Source organism: Neolamprologus multifasciatus, chromosome 5, assembly GCF_963576455.1.
Source record: "Neolamprologus multifasciatus chromosome 5, fNeoMul1.2, whole genome shotgun sequence".
NCBI classification, from domain to species: Eukaryota; Metazoa; Chordata; class Actinopteri; order Cichliformes; family Cichlidae; genus Neolamprologus; species Neolamprologus multifasciatus.
Genome location: NC_140443.1, coordinates 12,253,607 through 12,280,993, shown reverse-complemented (window position 1 = coordinate 12,280,993; position 27,387 = coordinate 12,253,607). Strand labels below are relative to the sequence as shown.

At 37.5% G+C, this 27,387-nt stretch overlaps 1 protein-coding gene across 8 annotated transcripts in view; it reads right to left on the bottom strand.

Annotated features, from left to right (window-relative positions):
- The window catches only part of ptprt (protein tyrosine phosphatase receptor type T), a 312,417-nt gene that overhangs the window by 238,285 nt on the left and 46,745 nt on the right, over positions 1–27,387 (bottom strand). For all 8 annotated transcript variants that reach the window (XM_085158891.1, XM_085158893.1, XM_085158894.1 and 5 more), the window contains exon 2: positions 21,544–21,669. In XM_085158891.1, coding sequence (XP_085015017.1) covers positions 21,544–21,669 — 126 coding nt within the window. The remainder of the gene's footprint in view (positions 1–21,543; positions 21,670–27,387) is intronic.

Genomic DNA, 27,387 nt, shown 5'->3' with positions numbered 1-27,387 from the left:
GGCTCCCTGGGGTCTCTGCTCAAAGCATGCTGTGTAGCTCTTAAATCTCTCTTTCATTCTTCTTATCGGGTGTTTTGTGTCTGTCATCTTTTGGATTAAGACGAGCTCTGAGCTCTGAGCAAGATATCTCTTGCTGTTCTTTTAATATCTAAGAGTGTGGTATACATTTGTAATTTTGACTGGGTTTTTGAAATCCAGCAATAGAGATTTGATTTGATGGTGTAGTGAGACAACGTATGACCACATGTGGCCTCTAAATGTCTGTCAGGAAGCTACTGTGGCTGTTTTTGTACTTTATCTTAACATTCTGCCAACTTTTTTTATACACCTACTGTGCTCTTCTGTATCTTTACAAGACTTGTTATTATATTGTCACTGAATATAGTGATCAGAACTTAAACAATGGAAGTCCATTTTCAGCTGCAGAATTATGTCCTTTCCTTTATGTGTGTTTAAGAAAACACTACAAAACTATCAAATTCAGCATTCTACGGATATAGCTGGTATAGTACAATCACAAAAGATGAGAGAACAAAGATACTGGTCTCTAACTTACAACCTCAAATCCCCCAAAAGTTGGGGCGCTACATAAAATATAAAGAAAAGTGTATATTTTATTCTAAACAGAACATAGAGAACACATCCAGAATGTAAACTTGTTAAATGGTACTTAAATGTACCATTTAAAGAAAAAAACAAATGTCATGTTGAATTTGATGGCCACAATACATCTTAGATGAGTTAGGACAGGGCCATGTTTAACACAAACATCTGGAAACTGAAGATACCACATGGTGTATTTGTTGTCCCACTCTTGTATGATAAAGGATTGTATGCGCATAACAGTCTTTGAAATAATGTTCATTTCATGATGTGCCATTGGTGCAAACTCTGCAAGCAGGCCATATGACAGTATGTTTGCACTAAGTACCGCAGCAATTTCCTAATGTTGTAAACCTGCTCAACATTTGACAATAAAACCTTTTCTGATTCTGATTCTGAGGCCAGTTTAGCACTCGGGCTCTTTTATTACAAAGCCATGCGTTTGTAATAAATGCAGTATTTTAGCATTGTCTTGCTGAAACGTGCAAGGCCTTCCTTAAAAATGACAATATCTGGATGGGAGCAGATATTGCTCTACAACCTTTATATAAATGTACCTTTATATAATGTATATAGTATATATAGTAATGATGATATTTTTCCAGTTGTGCAATATTGCAGTTCCTTAGGCAATTCCCTCTCTTTATAGTCTGACGTCTATTTTTTCCAAAAAGAAGTTCACATTTCAACATAGAACAGTTTTCCATTTTGTCTAGCTGCATTTGTAATTACCTTTCAGATAGTGTTCACATATAGCTTCTTGTTTGCACGATAGAGCTTTAACCTGCATTTGTGAATGAGACAGCAAACATTGTTCACAGATAATGATTTTTGGAAGTTCCTCCTCAGCCAATCCAGTGATGTCCATGACAGAATCTCACCTGATTTTACTGCAGTGGCTCGTGAGGGTCTTGTGTACACAGACATCCAATAGCTATTTTAGCCAGGTCCTTTGCACACAGAGATTTCGCCAGATTCTCTGAATCTTTTAATGACATTATGTATTGTAGATGTTGAGATATTCACAGTTTTATGTTGAGGAACATTATTCTGAAATTGCTCCACCGTTTGTACAGTTTGTAGTTTTTTGCAAACTGGTGGACCTCTGTCCATCCATGAGAAACTCTGTACTTCTAAGATGCTCTTTTAATACCTATTTGTGCAACTGATGTTCTGCCAAAACACTCCAGTTCCAATATATTTCTCCAGCCGTTTCTTTTTTTTTTTTTCCAGAATCACTTACTTTTGCAATATCTAGACATATTCTCAGTTCAAATGTAATGTTTCCTATGTTCTATAGTGAATAAAAAATGACTTTATGAGATTCGCAAATACAGCATCTATTTTTCTCGTTTTATTCTTGTATTAGGTAAAGTGAAGTTTATTTGCATTTGAAGTTAATTTCCCTGCATATTTTATTGTTATTTACGCTTGCCAGCTGGATAACAGTGAGGAGGAATGTTGTGGTGTAACTACACAGGTGTATAATGAGATAAAGAAGCATGAAGTGAAACTATCTGGATCACAATGTGTTGTTAGCAGCTGCGTCTTTGAAGCATCTTTGAATTTTTACACAGTCTCACATCAACATATTCACGTGTTGACATCAATCCATGTCTGTGTGTCAGGTGAGGTGTGTGCATCTATACAGTCCTTTTTTTATTGCCTTAATAATCAGGAAGACTTTACTTCTTAATTAAGCACCTGCCAATCATAGAAATAATGATTCAGAAGAAACTGCGCGTTACAAAACATATTTTAGTTAATTTATTTAATTAATGCAAAAAGGCTGTCCCTTATAAATTAAAGTTGGACAAATGTAGAAATATGCATACCCACACATGTATATTCAGAATGTGGAGGCACAGAGTTTTTAGCTATTAAGAAGAAAATTAATAAGGCATCTCATATACATATACATGTGCCTGCAGGCCAATGAGAAGGTGCTTTAATCTTTTCCTGATTAAGTGGTAAAGACAGGAGATTGGCATTATTGATCAGGTCTTTTGGAGCAATCTCTCTATTTAGGTAATCAATGCAGTCTCTAGCTCTCTCTCACACTTGCTCACAAACACACACACACGCACACACAAAAGTAGCTATGGTAAAACCTTGTGCAAGGATTTAGAGTTGACCTGAGGGAACTCTAAATCCCAAAAGCCCTTGCTGAACAGGTCATGGGAGTGTTGACCTATAGGAGATCGAAAATTGAACATGTGACTACTAACACTACAGACAATGGATGGGGAAGCTGGCTTATGTGCTTCTGTTTTGCTCTTATCCCATGTATCCATCCATGTGTAGCTGTGTTTGTACGTATGTGTGTGAGCTCTCAAGGCAAAGTACAGCAAAAACTCATGTGTGCCATCCTGAGGTGTTTTTACAAATCAAGAAGAAAAGAAAAAAAAGGATGCAATTTATGAAAAATACTGAAAACTGAAGCTTCAGTGAAGGACATAATGGATGAAAATGATAGCTTAAAAAAAAGGCTGACCACTAGAAAGAAATGAAAACCATCTATTCCTGTTAAAGTATTTTTCTCACTCACTGAAATTAAACCTGCACTAAATTCTTGTGTACATTAATTCACATAAGCCTGTCATCTGTTTTAAAACAGCACAATCCCAATGATACTTTAACACTGTTAACTCATCAAAGGTAGTGCCACTAATGAAGTCCAGTTCTTTTACATGTTTAGTCTTTCTATACATTATAGGTTGTCAGCTATCAAATGTATTTATTGGGGTTTTACCTGGGCACACTGTGGTTTGATAGATAAAGGTGTCTATTTCAGCAATAAATGGTCCAAAATCCAAATCAAGCAAATCTGAGATCATTTGTTGAATCCAAATGAATTTCCTTTCAAACCTGAATAAGCGGCAGATTTATATTCATTCAAGTAGTTTCACTCATCTCCAAGTCAAAACTCAGTCTGGCCTTTTTATTCAAGTTTAATGAAATTATTGAAGTTCAGTGTTATTTTACTGTTATCCAGTGTATATATGACAAGCATAATTATATGATTATTCTCTGTGTCTAAGTTTGACTACAGGATGAAGGAGTTTGCATCTCAGCATATCCATTTCATCGTGCTAACACATGCTGAACTAAAATATTTAATTTATGCTCCTGTCTGAAATCTACATTGTATTTTAAAACATGACTGGAAACCCCTCTTTACCCTAACCCACTGATTGTGGGCTGTGCTGACCTGACATGTAGTTACGTTTCTTGGGTGGAAATTGTCTGGCTATGTAGAAGGTTACAGCATAGGGCTACGATGTATTTCCCGCTATGTTGTAAGTGATGACGTAGATTTCCTGCTGAAGCATAAGTCTTTAAGGTGTAATGCATTTAGTGTGTGTGGTATGGTACAATCACAAAAGATGAGAGAACAAAGATACCGGTCTCTAACTTACAACCTCAAGTCCCCCAAAAGTGTGTGTGTGTGTGTGTGTCTGTGTGTGTCTCTCTCTGTGTGTGTGTACTTTTCATTGCACAAGTATGTGTGTGTGCTTTATTTCAAAAATACAGCCCTGCGCATATGAGTGTGTGATACATGACTCTCAGACTGTTAAGTGAATGTGAAAAATGATAATAAAGTTTCATATTGTTCCCTGCGATACTGATGTATGACAGTGTAATAAACACCTGCATCACACAGGGACATTGATTTGCAAACAAAGATACATGCAATACACACAAGCCCGCACACACATTTACTTTTTGGGGCATGCATACTTAAGTACTGATCAACAAGAAGAAACAGTGAAATGTAAAGACGCATAAAGTGCCTCTGCATATTAGCAGACTTTTATAACAAGCTTACATGTGCACAAATGATAACCCTTCAACAAACACACACACACACACACACACACACACACACACACAGCTATTTGGTTTCCATATATCACTGGGTTTACGATTGCTCTCTGCTATTCCCCACTTTCCTCTCTGTAGCACTGAACCTGTGGGTAATTGGCTTTTTAATGACCTCTGCTTTTCCACACATTTCCCATATTGGTTATTTGCCTTCTCAAGCCTAATCTGAGCAGTCACACAGAGAGGGTGATGGTGTGGGTGGGGTGGGGGCAGGTAAGAGAGTAGACATCACAAGACAAGAGCAGAAGACAAGGTGGAATTTTCATCCATGTATTATGATGCATACTGAAAAATTGCAAAGGCAAAGGAACACAAAACTGAGTAGGAATTTTTTTTAAATGACACAGAGAGTAGCAAAGTAAGTGCATTTAAAAAAAACCCAAGGATTTCAGTTCTGGGTAATCATCCTGAAGAATGAGACAATTTCCTTACAAAGCTATTCCAAGAAATGTCTGGATAATGTCTGCCCACCATGACCTTCAGAAATGTCACGACTACTATTTCTATCCCTACAAGATTCCATTACGACAACTACATGGACCATTTATGTCTCTGTTGAATATTTAGTTGTTTTTTGTTTGTTTTTTTACTTATGCTTATGCAGTGTAAGACGTGCTTGGTATGTCACATTAATATATTACCATTATTGTCTTCATATGGACTTATCTAATCCATATACATTGGACTCTCTATGCAGTATGTGATGTATACATAAGTGATTACATAGAGTCTGTAGATCTTTGTTTTTCTTTGAGCTGCAGTGCATTTTGATTTATATGTACGACTGTGAGCAGCATAGCTAAGATGTGTGACTGAAAATTCCGTTTCAGAGGGATAAAGAGGGAAGAAACGGGCACCAAAAAAAAAAAAAAAAAGAATCGAAAGCGAGATATTCCCTTCACAGGAAGCAGAAAAGGGCTTTGAAGTAACTTTGCTGCAGGTGTGTCAGCCAGTCAGTAGTCAACAGACAGAAGGGTCAGGCTTTCAAACTAAAAATAAGGTCTTTTATTCAGTCCTGCAAGTTAATTGCAAGTAGTCCCAATGAAGCACCATTTAAGCACCATTTAATCGTAAGAACCATTTCCAAAATAGAAACGGCTTGTGTTTGCAGTTCAGTGACTTAACTTGTTGGTTTGGTCGTTTTAGCCAAAGCTCTTCACATTGAATGAATAAAACACGTTATAACAGGAGCAAGATGGCATTTAATCTGACAAATCTTTAAAATAAACCACTAAAGTCATATCCAGTGTAAGCATTTGATAAACAATGTTATAAAGGTCACTGATGAAGGAAATCAGTGTTGGTTTTGTTCATATTTTTTAACGAAAACATTAGCAAAATATGCAAAATCTGGAAAAAGTGTTAGACAAATGATCACTAAAATGATCAGGTAAGTAGTATTAGTTCTGACTGTAGTTATTATGGTCAGGTTTTTTTCTGTATGTATTAGTAGGTAGAATTTAAAACCCATCATGTCAACAACAAGGTTGTGACAGTATTAATGTCACATCTTTTATTCTTGCCAGGTTTACTGCCACTGCCCCACATATGTCAATAAAACATAACATTGCATTTGCACGTATATGTAAGATTGTTCCTGCAATTCAATGTGAATAAGTGTCACTTTCACACTTTCCTGCTTAAATGTTTGCTTGTACTCACATATGTGTCCAAATGCACGAGTCAGTCTGTGTTTGTCACATATGTAGAATTATTTCTGAAGCTTTTAGTGTGCATGAAATTCACAAGAAAACGACCTTAAGAAACTTAAACCGTCTCAAAGTATTTGACTGCAGAGAATACACTTGTACTGTAATTGATGTGGTTACATTTGAATTATTGACAAGAATTTCATGCACCAGTTGTCTCTCATAATCAATGCATTCTGCAATTCAGCTGTTGACAAGAGTTTAAAAAAAAATCTATTTTATGTTTGAAGACCGTGTTATTGAAATGCATCATTAAAGTTCAGTGAATGAACACAGTCTGCAAAATATAGCCCGGAATACCTGAATAAACAGAACTGCATACTTCATTATTGAAATGCAGTGTTACATAGCACAGTGTTGTTTAGGCCAGATCCAATTTCTTTGAAACTGATGAGAAGAAAAATAGCCATACTTGTTTATCTACCACAGCAGCTTTTCAAAAACAAATGCATACTTGTCTTCAAGTAAAAACTCCTGTAATCATTTAGATCTTTTCTACAACCATCACAAATGTGGCTTAGTTTCATCTTTGATTTGTTTCTAAGACTTTTACAAAAGCAACTGCACAAATGACACACTGGAAAGACGGGTGAACTGGAGTAGAAGGCAGTGTAGAAAAAAACAGTTGTCTGAATGAACAGTAAATTCAGTTCAGTTCAATTTGGGTTTATTTATATTGCATCAAATCACAACAGCAGTTGCCTCAAGGTACTTTATATTGTAAGATATAGACCCAATAATAATACAGATGAAACCCTAACAATCAAATGACCTCCTATGGGCGAGCACTTGGCGACAGTGGGAAGGAAAATCTCTCTACAGGAAAAAAGAAGAAAAAAAAAAAAAAGGCCCAAAACATCATAAAAGACACCTCACATCCTGGCCACTCCCTGTTTGAACTGTTGCCCTCAGGCAGACGGTACAGGGCAATCAGCGTAAGGACTAATAGACTCAAACACAGTTGTTACCCAACTGCAATAACACATCTGAATGCTACAAAAAATTGTCCATCACGCCACTCTTGTGTTAATCTATGCACGGTCTGAAGCATGTATGTGGGAATATATGTGAATGTTTTACTGTTACGTCTTATTAGTATTTTAAGTATTCTATCTATTTTATTTATTGAATTTTATTGTTTTATATTTTGATGATGCAATGATCGGGGAACATTCTTAATTTCGTTGTACCTGTGACAATGACAATAAAGTTTCTGATTCTGATTCTGAGGAAGAAACCAAGCTCATAGAGGGGCAGCCCTCTCGCCCTGCGGGCGGTCTATCCTTTCAAGCTCGGGTCCTCTACCAGAGGCCTGGGAGCTTGAGGGTCCTGTGCAGTATCTTAGCTGTTGCTAGGACTGCGCTCTTCTGGACAGAGACCTCCAATGTTGTTCCGCACTTAGTGCTATGATTACACTGGGACCACCGTTACCTTCACCCTCCACATCTTCTCGAGCTCTCCTCTGAGAGTTTCTCAAGTTTGTCGTGTTCCTGTTATGCTCTCTCTCTCTCTCTCCCTCTCATAGCATAACATGGCCTATGCATACAGTAAGCATAATTTGTACTATCATCAATGGCTTCTTTCGACAAAATACAGAGTGCAGGTGGCACAAATTCACAAATTCACTTTGAGCTGAATAACTCTAGAAAACACTTGTGATATGTTTTATTAATTATTATGTCAAGAGTCTGTTTTAATTTGTTTTTTAAACAGTAAGCACCTCTGAGGATCTAGGACGTGGTAGAAAAAGACCCTATTCTCATAGTAGCAATATCTGGCAAACAGTGACTTTTAAAACAATGATCAGACCATGCAAAGAATTTATTAAAGCAAAGAAAATATATTGATGGATATAAGCAAAACTGATGGACAGAACAAAAAGTACTTGCATTACAGTGGGCATATTTTACTTTTAACACTTTAGCAAGCGGGAAATAGTGCCATCCGGCAACTGCTGCTCCAGATGAAGTTGTTGTACCATCAGGAGGTGTATTGGGGTTGCTGCCGTGAAGTTACAGTTGGCTGGAGTTATTTCAGGGTTTTTTTCAGACTCCATGACTACAGAGGACGAAAATGAGGTTCAAAGAGAGATAATAATTTTCTCTCTATGTACACTGCATGGGACATGTACACCTATTTCCCTATAAGAGCTTATTTCCTCTTCATTCGCCTAAAGGAGAAAATCACTCAGCGAATATTATGGATATTTTTATAACCCCACATGAGTGCTGCCTTGTAAAGACACACACACACAGGTAGGCACACGCAAACACACACTATCAGTGTGCTCAAAGGCACATTTGACTCACATGCACAGTAATATAGAGCCCACAGCTGGGTGTAGGGTATATAATTTAACCACTAACTGCAAATGAAGAAACACATCAGGGGCTCAGATTAGATGGGGCTGGCAGAGATGGAAAATGAAACAGAGGCCATCGATGATGTCTTTGTGCTTTGTGTTCTCCCCCCCTCTCTCTCTCCTTCTGGTTATCACCTTCTTTTCCTTCCTTGTCTGTCATTTTTAGACATTATTGCCTTTCTTTTAGTGTTTGTCCCATTCAGTCTGCCCCACTCTTTCTCGCTACCCCTTCCACACACAATCACCCCCACACACTCACATATAAACACAGAGTTATCACTGGCCTACAGGGACTCATTACTTCTGTGATCCAAGGCTTTTATATGGTGGCTTGGTCTTAAAAATGGGCATTTATTGCTCCCCCTGATAAATAGTGCATGTGTGTGAGAGTGTGTTTGCTACTGAATCTGCTGTTTACTGGGTTTCTTTGGAAAAAATATATACAGAAAATGCATATTGTGTTGCAGAATGAGTGTGTTTAAGTGTGTATTGAAAAGACAGATAGTCAAAGCAAGAAAAATGAAAAACAGCAAAGGTCATGTGTGACTGTTGAAGCAGTGACTATCACTTGAACAGATGATGGACAAGATGGACACCCCAGCATGAATGGACTGCAAACAAAAATTATTATTTCTATCTTGCCAGGCATCTCATTCTTGAACCAAAGAAAGGTCAAACATAGTGCTTATAACGTTTGAATAAAAGAAAAGAAGCCAATTGTGTTTTCTTTCAGGAGGAATAAGGGTGTAAAGAAGTCATCACAAACACTCAAACTTGCCTAAAGGAAAAGTAAGACAGAGGTTCAGTCACTGTAGGTGAATACACTCTCATCTTATCTGTGTGTGTAATATGCCAAGGCTGCAGAAGGACAGTTGAGGAGTGGATTGAACTGCAGAGGTAGTTTGAGAAGTTTCTATGGACATCTTGATACTTTCATTTCGCTGTAAGGCTGGGTCACTGTTTACTTGCCCTTTGCTGTAGTGTGATTGCATGAGCACTGACTCTCCATAGTGAAAGGTTAGTGGGAAGTATAAGTTTGGGAAAGGGTCAAAGAAAGAGCCAATGAGGTCAATAGTAAACCACTGGAAAGAAAGAGCAAAGAACTATTAGACTTTCTCAACACAGAAAGTGAAGAGTAATAAAACACAGAATTGGCACGGCACCAGGGGGTCCTGGCCTGGCTTCACCGTCTTTCACAGTCTACCTCGCGCCCTCTCTCATGGCTGGCATTCCCTCACCTTGGGGGATTTCCTCGGGCGTGTTGCTACAGCTGGCATGGGATTGGCAGCGGCACCTATTTATTCTCACCTCATCATCCAGCCCATAAAACCACCGTGTCGGGTTTGAATCTTTGGCTGTCTCAGCTGTCTCATGGACAACTAGTTAGACTTTCTCTTGATTATTTCCGAGTGAAAGCCTCTTGTGCTCATCACGTTTACTTCTCCACTTTCAGATTTCGCACAGTTGGTCATCTTCACGTTCAGCACTTCGGGCTCTAGAGAGCTGTTGACCTCCCTCACCTGCCTGCCCACTTTCCCTCTGTCTTCCATTCAGAGAGATTCATAAATATTATTGCTGGAGACTGCTTCAAAGTTTATTGACAGTCTGAGCAATTGTGGCACCTGTTTCCTGTAAGTCAATCGGTGAACTGCGTTTGTGTTGGAGTTTGCTTCAAAGTGCAATTATTATGAATCGTGACATAAATTACATATAAATTTACATAGACATCACTCATTATTATTATTGTTATTATTATTATTATTATTATTATTATTATTGGTTCTGTTTTTTCTTATGTATAGGTAATATTAGTTCAGACAGATTTTCATTTAGTACCCTCTGTTGGTCTCCCTATTGCTCACTCATCATCCAATCCTTCTCCTTCCCTTCATCTTATTCTCTTATCTCATGGTTCAATGTCTGTCACTGACTGCTCTATCTGCTCTGGGTTACAAAGGGATTTTACCAGTCAGATAATCCATCTATCTTCATCTTCCATGCTCTCTGTGAATATACACCACTGCTTTAATGGCATTACTCTGAAAGATACCAACAGCTCCAAAAAGCTCTCAGAGCGACATTTCACTGGAAGCCACGATTCCCTTGCTCATTTTAAAGTGAAGGAGACTTTTTTATTTCTCTGTATTTAGCCAGGAAAAAAGCTTGCCGAAGAGCGTAGTTTTATAAAAAGGTGTTCCTTTTAGTTATGTGATCACACTCTACTCACTGGTTATGCTGAAGGTCTAAATCTGAAGGTGGAGACCAAATCTTGTGCCATAAAATGGGCAATTATCTTCCATAGTTTTCATTTTTTTAGATGACTTAAGGAATATAATGACTGCCAGAATCAGATGTAAATAATCACTTTTAATGACAGTCACATTCCTGTTTCTTATCCAGAAACACGAGAATGTATATATGGTATAAACTCTTTATTAAGTACATTGCTAGTACTCAGTTGCACCCCAATTTGCCTTCCTTATTGCTTTCATTCTTTGTGGCAAAAATTCAGCCAGTCTCTAGAAATTTTGTTCCATGTTGACATGAAAGCGTCAAGCAGTTGCTGCACATTAGGAAGCTAAACATCCTCGATACAAATCTTCAGTTCCCAAGGTGCTTACTGAATTTAATTCTGGAAGTCTTTGGTGTACAGTGAACTCATTGCTATGGTCAAAAATAAAGATGGTTGTGCATGAAAGTGTTAGTAGATTCAGAACTACTCAGACCAGTCCACAGGGCACCAACAACCATGCTACGTTCAAAGTTACTTTAAAAACCGTTCATCCTCATTCTCAGGCTCAGTTTGAACTTCAGCAGGTCGCCGTGACCATGTCTTCATGGCTAAATGCATTGAGTTGATACCTTGTGATTGGCTAACTAACCAGCAGAGGAAAAGGTGTACCTAACAAAGTGACTTGTGAGTGTAAATGTCTGCTACACTCTCCTCTTGTTTTGCTGCCCTGATGTGTTTGAGTGTGTTTCTGACCCAGGAATGTGTATGTATATGTTAGCTGTGTATAACCCATAGATCATTACATATAATATTATTTATAAGGTCAGACTTCATTGCAATCAAATTAACGGTGAATAAAATTCCTTTATATTGACTTGTTTTCTCATCTAATCTATTTTCCACTCACAGAAGCAAGTGCTGTACGTGGGCAATACTTGCAACATTATGTATTCGATTTGAAGCTTTCTTTGCTTAGGGCAGTTGCTTTTTAATAAAATATTTTAATTTGTTGTTGGTCACTAATTGGAACATTTGTCATCCAGATTTATGTGTGGACATTTATGTGTGGCCCGCCATGACTGTGTAGTGAATAAAACATTATCTGAATGTAACACACGAGTACTTTTCTGATCTTGTTGCGAGTACAACAATCATGACTGCAAGGGAATTCAGCTGTATAATAACAATAACAATCAATAACACTAGAAAATACTGTAACACAATCGCACTACCCACTTGCTGCCATCTGTAATAATTGTATATAATTCCTCACATACAAGGTCTTAAATAATCAGGCCCCATCTTATCTTAATGACCTTGTAGTACCATATCACCCTATTAGAGCACTTCGCTCTCACACTGCAGGCCTACTTGTTGTTCCTAGAGTATTTAAAAGTAGAATGGGAGGGAGAGCCTTCAGTTTTCAGGCCCCTCTTCTGTGGAACCAGCTTCCAGTTTGGATTTGGGAGACAGACACTATCTCTACTTTTAAGATTAGGCTTAAAACTTTCCTTTTTGCTTCAGCATATAGTTAGGGCTGGACCAGGTGACCCTGAATCCTGTCTTAGTTATGTTTCAATAGACGTAGGCTGCCGGGGATTCCCATGATGCATTGAGTTTTTCCTTTCCAGTCATCTTTCTCACTCACTATGTATTAATAGACCTCTCTGCATTGAATCATACCTGTTATTAACCTCTGTCTCTCTTCCACAGCATGTCTTTATCCTGTTTTCCTTCTCTCACCCCAACCGGTCGCAGCAGATGGCCGCCCCTCCCTGAGCCTGGTTCTGCTGGAGGTTTCTTCCTGTTAAAAGGGAGTTTTTCCTTCCCACTGTCGCCAAAATGCTTGCTCATAGGGGGTCATATGATTGTTGGGTTGTTCTCTGTATCTATTATTGTACGATCTACTGTACAATATAAAGTGCCTTGAGGCGACTGTTGTTGTGATTTGGCACTGTATAAATAAAATTGAATTGAATTCATTCTTAAATTAATCCTTTAGCAGCCCTTTTATTTCCACAACAAGAGTCTGTTTGATGTAAAATTCTGTGTAGCAGTTAAAATGACATGGGACAAAGTGGTCCACCTATATAACAACTGTTTAAACATAACTGTCCATGTAATTCTAGAGGTGCCAGTTTGGTGTTTGTCTTCTTTATACTAAAGTTCAAAGCAAATGAACAGTGGCAACAGCTTTTTCTCAGGTAACAGAAAAAATTGGGGGCTTTGCGCAGTGTCTGTCAGTTTGCTTGAGTTGCTTTTGCGCCATCCGTCCTTTTCTCAACTCTACTTTGCTTCTTCCTTCCCACCCACAAATCAGAAATGCAATCAAGCTGGCTCCAACAAGGACCCTCGAATCACCACTAGCGGCTAAAAAAGCTCACGGTATATTTAACCTCTGTACCCATCAGCAGCCACTTGAAAAACACTCCCTTGCCTGCCTGTGCACGCACACACACAGTTTTACTATGCTCTCATTACTATACTCAAGCACACTATACCATGTAAGTGTCTTTGTTTGTGGACTGTACTTGTTTTAGTTTTTAACTAAATTCGTATGTGTGTGTGTTTGTGTGTGTTCAGTTTTTGTCACTACTGAGTGGTGAGGCACTCTCTGATTAGCACCCATTTGTTTTCAGATGCTCTTAGAACAAAATAAGAGGCAGCGCTGACAAGAGGACAGACACGGCAGGATTAAAATACACACGCATGTCAAAATACAGTTTGAGACAGTTCAAACATACTTTTCTGTCAAGCTGTCAAATTGTAAATAAAAGAAAAACGATTGAGAGAAACCGAGAGGCACATTTAGGACAAAGACGCCTCAGGAGGAATGAATGCATTGCAGAGAAAGGAATAGAGGAAGAAAAACGAAAGAAGAAAAAAAAGAGCAAAGACAGGCAGAGCTGTAAGGCTTTGTGAAACACGGTTTGGGCCCTGGATTGACAGTCATTGCAAACATCAACACTGCAAATGACAGGGTACACCAGCAAAAAGGCACCCATTCAAACACTCGCACAAACCTCTGGCACTGTTAGCAGAACTCTGGATAGCCTTTGTTAAAATCACCTAAACCCTCAAGAAGGAATAAAAAAGGCAGCATATTTCATTTGGCTGTCAAACTTTTTGGAATCCTGTAAAGCACCAAAAAAATTTTTTTTAGCAGTGTGTAAAACCAAAAACATAAAAGACTTAGTAAAGACTGGGCTATGTGAAAGTCAAACACTTGCATGCAGAAAATAGAACGGGTAGCTCACGTCAAATGACTACGATCACTTTGCTGGCATGTGGATGAAGTTGATTTTTGGCAATTTTGGCCATTTTTGACTCTATAATATAGTTAGAAAATACAATTTCAATCTTGCAGCTTGTTGTCATTTATAGTCCTCGTGCAGCATGGGTTGCCCCACACAGGTGTTTTCACTTGTGCCTGATTAGACCACTTCTCAGGACTGTGGGGGCGTGTATATATTGACTGACATCTCCCTCGAGCTGCAGCTGTCTGGACAACTTACTGTACGTCTTTGTTTGCTGCAACTGGTCAGACTATTTTTGGTGATATAATTAACGGGGTAGCTGTGCTTCAACCAGAGCAGAGGTTTAATTAGCTGGAATGATTGACTGCATCTATTTAGCATTCAGAACTGTGCAACTGTGTGAGTCTGTCCAATACAGGCTTTTCATTTTCTTGGGTGCAGGTACACATATTGCACTAGAACTGAAAAATCGTGGCGTTATAATATAACAGGAACTTGCAGGAAAATTTAATTAACTAACCATTAGCCAGTGTATTCCAAGTGTTTATGACTGGTTAGTTAGGTGTGCATTATAGGTCTTGTAAGACCATGCTAAACAACCATAAACATTGGTAAACCTTGTTCAATTGCACAACAAACATTCCTGTACATGCAACCAGTATCCAACACCCCTAACAATATTTATATGAGCATATATGAAACTATAATAGTAACTGTTAGAGTTATCTATCCAGATTTTCACAGGTGACTATCCTGTTTTTTCCATGTTGCAACTTCATTATATTATTATGACATACTATTTTTTTTTTCCTATGGACCTCCAGCACTGTGTAGAGTAAGCCCACATACTGTTTCATACTTATTAACTGTACACCTGTCTTGAAGAGATTTTTTTTAATCTTTCTGATAATGCTATTCGCACTCTCTTTTAATCTCTCTGTATTATCTTGCACTTGCTTTAATATTCATATCTGTATCCTCTGTATTTCAGCTGCAACAACAACCCAATTTCCCTTCAGGGCTCATTAAATCTTCATCTACTTTGTCTCATTCACAGAAAGGCTAGAAAGACATTGTCTGTCAATGCTGAAATCATTAATGAACATGTTTCTGTTGTTATCTGGGTTCAAAAACACAGAGAGCACACACACAACAACAACAGCCAATTGGGTGCTATTATGAACACTGTCTCTTTCCAGAGTTAAGAAATAAAGGTTTCAGAAACAATATCAGCCATAAACATATGATACATACCAGATGCATGACAACTGTAAAAGTGTAACACGCACACTGGCTCAGGGTTTCTGTAAGTGCTGAACAGAGACTCAAAGAGAAAACAAGAGCAAAGGATATCTACTCTTCTTTGAATGGTCCTCCTCTGTGACAGAATTAAGTCTCTTTCCATTTCCACCTGAACCCCTCGGCCCCTTAAATCTCTTGTTTCTGTGTGTCTGACAGTAAGAAATATGTCAAGTCTACTTCACACTATTTTACAGCACAGAAAGGTCCAAATTAAAACAATAGGTGGTTTTATGGTAACCTACTGAAAGTTCTCCATGCTCCCCAATTTGCCTTTTTGTGCGGATAAGTCAGTAAGTAAAGTAAGACTCAGTGGAGTAAGAGTCATTAAGGAAGTCTCAACTCTTTGTGTCATTTTTTTTTGGTTTGCTTTACTTTCTGTCACTGTCATATATTTTTCTAGATGCCTGTCTGCCCTCATCACTCTCTTTTGTGTGTTTTTGCATCATTATGTGGAGTTCTTTTGAGCCTCCTGTCAGTCGTTATCTCACATTCACTCCGTCCTCACTCTCCAAAATCACTTGATTTCCATTTTAGTTTTATTATTTCAGTCATTTTGCCACATTTAACTTTTCCTTCTACCCTTATGAATGAAATGCTGCCATCTGGATTTATGTATTTTTGTTTCTTCACACATACCATACCATAATGCAGGAATAAATTTAAATGTTTTTTTATTAGGTTTGTATATGTTGATAATGAAGGTGGTAATTTTTCTCTGTCTTTATTTATCAATACATTGCTGCCCACCATCTAAAATCTCTCACCTTTTGTTGTATTTTTCTGTCTCCGTATCTTTACTCTTCCACTTCCTTACTTTAACTCCCCCCTTCATGCTCTCCCTCTGATCATTTTTCACATTTCAGATTGTGGCCGTGTTGACGGGTGCTGAAAACATCGACTTGCTTTGATGTTTGATGTTTGGTGCTTGTGTTAGTTTGTCTCGCTGAGCCTAGGGTTTGAAGGTAATAAGAGGCATGAGATATGAGTGTGGAGCTAGGCAGCGGGTACAGAAAAAAAGCAGAAAAAATGTTTTCCTTCGGCGATTTGCAGGTTTGCAAAACTTGGACAATGAAAAAAATTGCTGCAATGGCATTTTTAAAAAAATTGTATCCTATATGTATTATTATTATTATTATGAAAAATGCTAGCCAGAGCTCAACTAATACTTCCAAAGTGTAGTCTACTGGCCAAAACTTCCATCTGAATAAAACAATAAGTCAAGCAAATAAACATTAAATAGCATAATAGTAAATAAATGAATGAGTTTTATGCTTCTAAAGAGTCATCAAAAGTAAAAAGTGCAAAGTACAGAAAAAAAATCAAAGACTGGAATCTGAGTATGTGTTGGATATTTGTTGGATTTATTTTGTTTGGTAGTGATATACATAAACACGTCATATGCATTGTACCATTTACTTCATGAACTCTCAGGATTAGATCATTGGGTCTTTATATATGTTATCAGGGATGGAAAAACAGTCATGCCATCTAATCTCGTCACATCTCTAAGTTGGCAGAGGTGTGGATTATATCATCACCAAGTCAGTACAGATGATGAAAGAAGACGTTAAAGCGCTGATTCAAATCCAATCGTGCAATACCACGAGATCTATGAGCTGTCAGGGTTATGGACTATATGACAAAGATGTCTAAATGGCGGTGGAGACAGAGAAATGGAGAGAGCGATGGTGCCAATCCAATCTTGTCATATCTACAAACTGTCAAGTGTGGGTTATGCTCTATGACAACCATATCAGTCACATCAATATTATGGAGGTGAGGCGAGAAAGAGGATTATATGACTTATATGTATAACTTTGTTGATAATGGAGGAGAAGAGACAAAAGCAAGGGTTTGCTGTTTGCTTCTGCATTCATGCAGGCTACATGCTGTCCCCAAACTGGCAGAAAACATCTAACACATTAGACACTCACCTTTGGGGAAACACAGCTTGATAATCAGCGCGTGTTACATAGAAAATCAATGTACAGTAGATACACATTTGTAGGTGTTACGGCCCTAGCTGGGCCTCCTGAAACTGCCCTTGTGTGGGTGTGGTGTTTTTCTCCTCCTCCTCCTCTCTTGCCATTCCTACCCCCTCTGTTTCTCTCACTCTCCTCTCTCCCCAGGACACAGTTGCTCTTGGTTAGCCTCGTTTGCCACCTGAATCCAGTCAGCAATCACGTCTGAGGCTATTTAAGCTGGGGATGAGCTGTGAGCAGTGTGGTTTTTCTCTGGTGTTCCCACATTGGGTGTCGAAGTTGTCGGGAGAGATCCTATAGTGTGGAAGCAGTGTAACTACTTCACGTGAGTAGTGTGGGCTTGTGGGCCTCGGCAGCAGTAAAGCTAGCTGCTACTAGTGACAGGGTGAGCTTGTGGGTCCCTGGAAGTGCCTTCTCGTGGTGTGGAGTTTTTGTTTGGTTGTTGTGTTCTTTGTTGTTGCAACCTCTTTTCCTTTTTCCAAGTGTTATTGGTAAAACGGCGTTGCGGCTCTTTATGTTAAGATTATCTATAATAAAGACTATTTTATTTACTAAAAACACCTGTCTGTTCTCTTTTCATTCTGTTCTGGACTCATTTGTTACTGGTCCCCTCACTCGCATGCCTAGACCCCTTCGGGGGGACGTAACAGTAGGTTTACAATATTTTAAACATTTAAACTTATTTTTGAGGTTTAAATGGTGAAATGCGGTTCGAGGTTAATTTAAATATTCTTAAAAACATTTGATAGTTTTAAGAACGTCTTTTTTCATATCTTAGCTCAGTGAAACCAACCATTTTTCAACATTTCAGACTAAATTATTGACACTACTGACTCATTGCAAAGAGACCCGGCACACAGAATGCACTTGCCTTGACACAGCCCTGTAGTTGGTGGAGTTTTCAGCTTTTTTATGGGCTAAATAAAACACAGTGGTAATATCCTTATGACATTTTTTTCACTTTTATTGTCCATTTTCCTTTCATGGTTTTTTTTTCACAGTCAGATCTATTGCCACTGCTCAATGGAGATTACAAAAATACTTCAGAACATCTAAGTGCGTTGCTGTAATAGTTTTATGTTGCATCAGGGCCTGCAACTAACATCCCAGCTAGCCTGCTTTGATCTAATAACCTACTGATGAAATTCATGTGAAGATGTTTTGGTAGCATCTTCTTCACATGCTTTTAGATCTGATATTACTCTTACAGATGTAGTTCAATATGATGTCAAGTTTGATGACATTTTTTAGGACAATCCTAAAAGATGATCCAGATATTTCAACATAAAGTAATCGTCCATCCATGTTTAACTGAGGTATAACCACAGGTGTTTAACAAATGTAAAGAAAAAAAAGATCTTCACAGACCTACACTTGACAAATGTTTGGAAACAGTGGTATTTTTAAAGTGTGAACATTAATGTGCAAAGGTTTTGAGCAACCCCTCATTTTTTTTACATTTTGTTTCCATTTTGCTTCAATGAAGTCAGACTTCCTTGTATTTTTTAAATTGGTCTTGAGCAATAGGTTTTCAGACTTCCTGAGGGCTTTTCTCTTTGGACATTGACTGCTTGTTCACATATTTTTAGTTGAGTCATCATACCTGACCCTTATCAGAGGAATGTTTTGTTGGTAGTTTGTTTGTTAAACCAATTGTTTAAGCATAAAAAAGCACCTAAATGAAGTGATGAGCCAGCATTACATCTAAAAATAACAAAAATCTGAGCACAGATTTTAAATGGTATCTTTTGAGACTTTGTTTGTGGTGGCTTGGTGCACAAACACATAATCTGTCCCCATCTCTTTAGTTGAATCTATGAAAAATACCAAAGATAACACATTTTCACAGATATAAAATACCCTAAGAGCTATTAGCTAAGAAACTTGTTGTATTGTGGAATGGTTTGAAGTGTGTCCATAGAAAATTTAGAAAACCCAAATAGAAGCACAATAAAAGGACAAAAATTTAAGGCCTAAAAAACTATCTACAGCAGATGAGCAGAATCTTTAGACCTGACACAGGATGTATTTATACACCTCATCTATTTTATATTCACCCAATGTTTAAGAAGTCCCATTTACCACTAATAAAAGTAGTTTACCAGGGATAGCTTTGCCCTGAAAGAGCAAGATACTGATATTGTGTTATAGTCATCTGGGCAGAAGCATTAAAAGACTTAACAAAATGAAAAAAAAAACAATGAGACACAGACAAAGAGCTTGACAGACAATTTGTTCTTGTCCTGGCTTATCAGATCTGTAGCTATCAGGGCAAAGTGTGCAGCTGATAAGTCTATGATGAGGATGACTTATAGGCCATGATGGATATCACCAGTGACAACCACCAACCACAAGGATAGATGAGACAGATAACTGACATAAGACATACATACTAAGAACCAGATGTCTGGCATAGCCTTCATGCCCATTCACTCGTATCAGATCTTCAGTACAACATCTTACTGTGGTGCAATAATAGGTCTGTCAGCCACTGCCTCTGCTCACCAAACTGACATGTCAGAGGCAGAGAATTATTGGAGGGAGACATGATGATGATATATTGGGGCAATAATTGACATGACTATAAGATAATAAATGATGGTGAGAGAAATAAGACCATTGGTTACAATATTATAATTATATAGTAATTAATTACAGAGGGGAAATGGCAAGGACCAAAACAGAGAGATGTACTTTCCTGTAATAATATTAATCGCTGTTACAGTAAGTCATTATTTTTTATTGGCTAGCAGGGACACAAAAACATATTCTGCTTTGTCAAACCTGGTTTCCATTTCAAATCCTCACTATCTGACAGCATTATTTCTCCACAGTAATATTAGAATCTACATCAAAGTGACACGGAATAAAGTGAATATAAGTAAAATTCTGTCACTGTTGTATATTTTCTCAATAAAAGACCATGATTTATAAGTTTCCAGCTCTACAACATAGTCCCAGAACAGAAAATGTGTTTCAGTCTGTGTTGGATATTAACATATTAAGGATTAAGGATTAAGGTTTGAAAGAGAAAAATAATGCCCTTACTGGCTTTTAAAATAATTTGAATAGCTTTGAATTTTAATGCTGCATTGCTAATAGATTTTTTTGATAAACAGTCTTGTCAGTCAAAGAAGTAAATTTGGCAACAAGAAGAAGGTGACTCAAGTTATACACAGAGAAATGTGAGAGAGTGTGTGAAAAAGAGCATGTGGGAAAGCAGGCGTGTTAGAAAGTGAGACAGTGGGCGAGATAAAGAGAGCATAAGGGCAGAACTGTGTGAGAGAACGAGATGGATAGACATGCAGTCTGATTGCCATTTGGCGTTTGATAAGTAGAAAGTGACCCAGCTGAGGTCACGTCACGATATGTCTACTGACTCTGCCAACTCAGAAGGACAGAAGGAGAGATGAAGATATATAGAGAAAAAAATTACCACAAATTCATATGCAAATAGGAGACTAATAAAGTGTTTATCCTACAACTTTAAAAGTAATGTCTGTACAATTAAACGCTGTAGTTCTTGGTAACCCAAGACCTCCAAATCCCTGTAAAAACAATTACTTAATCAGGTAATAAACCACTACAACATCTCAAGAATTCTGGAAGTATCTACCATTGATCTTTTTGTTTGTTTGTTTGTTTGTTTGTTTTTTTTTAACTATATAAAACAATGACTTAATGTTAGAGATATGTAAAATTGATTTATTCTTAAAATGAAAAACTGTCCTTTAAAATGACTGATAGTGGGCTCCTTACAAAAATAAGTATTGCTACATTTGTGTAATTCTGAAACGTCATAGGAACACTAACTTTTTTTGTTTCTTTACCACAATAAGACACAAATAAAAGACAGTCATTTCCTGTTCTAATGAATGCAGAAATATGAAAATTAATTATAATCCAGAAAAAGTATATTTTTTCTGCTACATACATGATGCTTTCAGTCCTGTTATAAAAATGTAGCAAATTGTAATTATTCCTTATCTATTATAAAATCACGTAATATTGTACATGATTTTTATGTTTGATTTTATCAACCTAATGTTAACTACAACTGACCAAGACTAGAAAGAATTTGATTTAATTTAATTTGGTTGTGATACAAAAATCAAAACCATAACCATGACAATAATTATAATGGGTCTCATTATAGAGACACCATACAAAACCTGAACTACAATACAGAGAGACATATGTAGAATCTTACCAGTAGGTAGGGCAGGATCCATGGTGGGTTTTTCCCAGGAGTTGACTTGTTCCCAGGTAAAACCATTGGTTCCCAGAGAAACACTGTATCCACAGCTGCTATATGACTCCTCAAATGTACAGCCACCTACAAAGAAATAGAAAAAGATGCATGCATTTATAAATGACGTTAATATTGGAATTGGGAATTTATACTGTATTTTACAAACCAATTCACTGAAGCAGTGGTTGAACCTCAGAATTGCAAATGATAGTCAAAGATGGAAATGTAATGTGTAAGAAAAAAAAAAAGGCCAAAATTACACAAGACAACTTTAATTGTTATAATTGTTACAGTTTTAGCCTTGAGTTGGTAACAGCTGATAGTTGTAGCAAGTCAATTTGCCCAAAATTAAAAGTCTTTCAACTGTAGGAAGCAGCAAGCCTTAAGCAATTACTGTCACAAATGCAAAAAAGTAAGATCCAGCACTGCATCCGTTTACTAAAAAAGGCATGAGATGAATCGTTATTTTTGCATTACTTTAACAAAGAAGGCTTTAAAATGAATGCAATTTGAATCCCATATCGTGGGAAGTCGTAGTGAGATAGTTGAAGAGTAGAAAGAGGTTATAAAACAATCATGTAATAGCTAATGGTGACCATAAACAGAATTAACAGTAGGGTCTGATCTAATGAAATTCTTAATAATCGAAACTTCTTCCTATTTATGTGACAACAAATACGGTCTTTATAAGCTCCCTTGGTACTGTTAACAATATAATACCAATTAAGTTAACAGCGTGAATTGAAAGTGCCAGTGCAGACCGACACTGTCACAGTTTATCAAGGAAGTGAAGAGAACAGGGGGAGTGAGAAAGAAAGAAAACAGACTTCATGAGAGAGGATGCCTTTGCAAGAGAGAGTGAGAGAGTGAGTGAGGGGCACATGAAGAGAAAGCTCTGTGTGTCAACATGATTAAGTCACAGTGTCTCATCATTATTTCATGGCCCAGCTAAGACACATTTTCCACTGCATTAGCCTTCTCTTTTAGCCTCAAGCACTGCATACACACGCATCTGCAACAGAGTCCCTTAATTAGACATATGCTTTGACGCACAACCGTTTTAATTTGTTTTGAAGTATTTGAAATTGGAGAACGTCATTGCTTTATTCACGAAATCATTTAATGCTTACTTTTTTGTCTGCCTTTTTGTCCCAGTCATCCACCGAGGAAATAAATGCCAGTTTAAACTTCATCAAACATGTTTTTAGATTCCAACAAGGCCAAATCAAGATGGCTCATGATGCTTTGTAGAATATTGGCAGCATTTAACTGCAAAATCCTTCTGTAGTGTTGTAGCATAGCTGTTGTGATGAGAGCTTAAACTGTACATCGCCCACTGGCTTGTGAAGTCTTATCTTGAAGCTAGCTTTGAAGTGAGCATTTTGGTCCAGACATGACAAATAAGGGGACATCTGACTAGTAAACTGCATGTTTATGTTGTAGGTAGACCTGGCCTAAAGCTTGCACTGTTTTAAATTTAAAAAATGACCTTAAACTACAAGATAAACTCATCTGCACAGTGTTTACTGAGGCTACAGATCAAGTAAGCTAGGCTGTTCTCCTTTAGATGTCTATGCATTCTTACCTTTTTATTGTAACCTAATGATTTGGTTACAAATCATCACGGAATTGCCGCAAATCATCACCTGTTATATATTGCAAATAATTCAGGTTTAAAGGGCTTTGCATTGGCTTCATTTTTCAGACCTGGATGCCATGTTTTACATACAGTCTGTGGATAATGCTGACATGTCAAGCAAGTGCCCATTTTCTTAAAAAGACTAAGAAACAATGGCTGAGTCACACCTCGTGACTGTGGCTCTGCCTTTTCTCGTCACTACAGAGTTGGTGTGGAGAATTAAGGCTAGTTCCAAGCTATGAGGCAGGTGAGACTTCCACAATCCTATTATTGAGGATATAGGATACAGAGAGCTGGAGCATTGTTGACTCTTAAAACATGCACAGGTTTAAAATGCACAGCAGAATGCATATTCATGTATCCATATATTGATATCTTTAATACACACCCTCTGAATAGTGTCTAAAATATATGATATGGTTTTGATTATGCTTCTTCAAGCAAGCCTTACATCAACTGGGAAATGAATTTGAAAAACATGGGGAAAAAATTCATCCATCTGCATTCCGTTTGAAAAAAATAACCTCCAGCAAAGGGTGAAAACTAGGAAAACACTATTTTTCTCACAGATATGAAAATAACTGTTATAAATTAATCAATACAGAGATAATTAGCCTTTATCGCCCCCTCGTTGTTCAGTGATCTCATTAGAAATGAAAAGAAATCAAAGTGAACTCATTAGAACAGAGGGATAAACAGGCAAAGGGGGGCTGTGGGGTATCTATCAATATTCAATATCAGAACTGCAATTTTAAGGACCACAATCAGGGCACGAGAGAGAGAGAGAGAGAATTGGTTCACAGCAGTAGCCAAACATTCAGTATGTGTGTGTCAATGCCCCTGATCTAGTTTTGAAATTCAGCACGACTCCTCCCCTCTCTGCACACAAACATAATCACATGTTCTCAGTCATAAAATGCATTTCCATAATGAAAACATAACACTGCTACTCGAGTGTGATCTGAAGCATAGGCGCGTGTGTGTTCTTGTGTGAAAGTGGATACCATGGTGAGAATGTGTTGCGGCGGGATGGTACGTGTATGGGCTCATGTATGTGTCATTGCTTTTATGCATCAGCCATTATTGTTGGGTCTGTGCATATGATAACGTGTGAATTAGTGTGACACCAAAACAAGCATAATCTCTTTGTGTATGAAGTTTAGCATTAATGTATGGGATATATAAGGATATATAATCAATTAATAACACTGCAGCCTATGCATACATACACAGAGATACACATGCACAGAGAACAATCACCCCATGTGATGCCTGTTATATGATTATTAATCAAAATTCCCTTAAAATGGGTTTGTGATTCCCTTATTGTTTAAATTTGGCAGCACTGGTTTGCTCTGCTCTTTGGCACTCTGCAATTTTCTGTTAGTCAGCAAACGTGTTTCCCTAAAGTTGTCAACTTCTATGTCATAGCATAATGGAAAACAACTTAGTTTCCATCATATTGATTAAATAAACCACTTTTCTGAATTACAATAAAATGCAGGAAACAGGAAAAGCATTCATGTTACACTTACACCCTCATGAATAATATAGCCTATACATGAAAGGTGGCTCATGCTGAAAACTGAGCTACATGTATCCAACAATCTGCAGCTCTCTAAATGTATCTGTAAAAGCACAAGACTCCTCCTGTGGGTTTCCAGTAAACGCTGGTGTATTGATGCATGCTGCTTTTAAAAGCGGCTGATATAGAGTCATTGTTCTATCAAAGAGGTTTTTACAGTATTATAGCGCTATTACAGTATCATTTATTGTACCCAGACTCTACTCAGTATCTTATCTCATGCATTTTTGTTAGTGAGTCATAATAGTTCCCTTTCTCTGTGCTGTGCTGTTTACTTCACTGACATTTTGTTCCTAAAAATAAAAATTAAAAAATTAAAAAATGCATTTGGAAACATTTCCTTCAGTGAAAAGCTCCAGGATAGAAAGAAGTTTTCCAGGTAGCTAGGGTTGTGCCGATGGATGATGATGTCAGGGACTGACGATAGCCAACTTCTAATGTAATTTCCCCATTGATAGATTAAATTAATGTCATTATTATGAAATGGGCATGCGATGGATGTGTACGGAGGAGTTACAGTGACCCATCAACATCAAATTTGAGAAAACCGGAGATTGTTCCTAACTGCTGGATGGATGTTTTAAGCTAGAGCATAATATGACAGTAAATTTGCAGAAAAAGTTCAGCTTTGTGTAAGAACAGAAGAGAGTGATGTGAAAATTTTTGCACAGATAAAGACAAACAAACTGGACAATAACTAAACAAAGAACCAGCAAACATTACAACTTTTAAAAATGTTGTCTACTGTCCCTCAAAGGTGAGCACTGTAACGTAAAGTTCATAACTGCAACTTTGCATATCGCTAGCTCCTGTGACAGAATTTACCGATGCCAATGACTCTGAGAAAACTATTTTATTGCAAAGTTTTCTGATTTTAAATACTGATGTGACCGATTGGTCTTTAAGCAGATGGTTTGGTGTCTTCAGTGCCAGAGCATCATTTGTCTTTCAGTCTGCTGTGGATTAACCACAAAGAATGATCTCAGTCTTACTTTAGCCACTTAATTCTTCCCTTCTAAGTGTTCTCTCATTTTTGGATGGTGTCACATTTATTTGCATGCTATACCTTGCTGGCACCCAGTGAAAAATATTTAACCAAGATTAAAAAAAATGAAGATCAACTCCAGCTCCTTGCAGTCAAACCTATGATTTTCTGGCAACAGAATTTGGAAACAGTTTTGCAAACTTGTTTTTCAGTTGAGTAATTCCAGTTTTGCATTTAACAACTCCAATATCCCAATGAAAGCTTTAATTTTTTATATATTAATTTTTTTTTACAACTCACCAGCAGCAGTTATTGTCAACAAATTAATAGGCAACAGAGAAATTACAAGGACTTATTGTTGTCACTGCAGTTGAGATGTAATTTGTTTGGCTGTCAACAAAACAGTCTCACCAAAGCTTAATAATCAAAATGATAATTACTTTTACACAGTGCTAAAGGTTTGCACAAATGAGGTTTAAAGAGACAAGTGTGAACACATTTCAAAAGGTAAAAGCAAATTGTGGAAACTCATAAATTTAGAACCTATTGAGAGACGGTAGATCCAGGTAACAGAACTACAGCATTACTTCCTCCCCAAAGGTTTCAGTCTATTTCTAATGGGATTGTATTTTTAGGCCACAATTTATCAAAGAGTGAATATGGCCTGATTCATTTAAAATGTATTATCAACACAAGTGCACGATAGCATGTAATTACCCAAATGTAATATGTGCCGTCTAAGTACTCTGTAAAATTATACAATGTCACTTAACTATATTAATGAATATTTATGTTTTATAAGGAAGTAGGTTATTGAGGAAACATGCATGCAGAAGTGATTTCTCTGCTTGAGCTCATTTAGCCTTTTGGTTAGATTACATAGATCAAATCAACTCTATATCAACATAATAGATGCGCACACACACACACACACACACACACACACACACAGTCATTACGCAAGCAACCTAGCTTTCATCCACAAACGCTCGTAACTTGAGGGGGTAGGGACAAATAAGTAAATACTTCTGCCTACTCCTTTTCAAACAAATAATGGAATAATATTTTGTAATGATTGTGAAGGCTCATGTTTGAAATGTTTGAAATAAAAATGAACTGAACTGAACTGAACTAAACTAAACATGAGGATATAGCAAAGCAAATCCCCACAAGAGCAGCAAGAATAAGTTGGTGCCCTGAAAATATCCACTTACAGACACAGGAACATATCTTCTAATGATAACACTTATTTAGACAGAATTCCCTGTCTTTCCTATGTTGAAATTTTCATTCCCCAGAGGCACCAATAGCAGCCATTAAAGCCTTTCATGTCAGCAAAAGCTAACGCAGTTGGACAGGACCCATGAAGCCACAAACCAAAGGAGGGCACCCAGAGGCGTCAGACTCTAAAGAGTCTGTTTACTGCTCACTTAGATAACATCAACTGATCCTGAGCATCACTGTATGTTCAAGTGTGTGTGCTGGAGCAAACCCAGGTCATGTTACTCTGTGTTCATATGTGAGTGGCTGTGTGTGGAGCAAAACATTTAGTAAACCAAACGTGGATAGTGGAAACGTGGAACTACTATATGA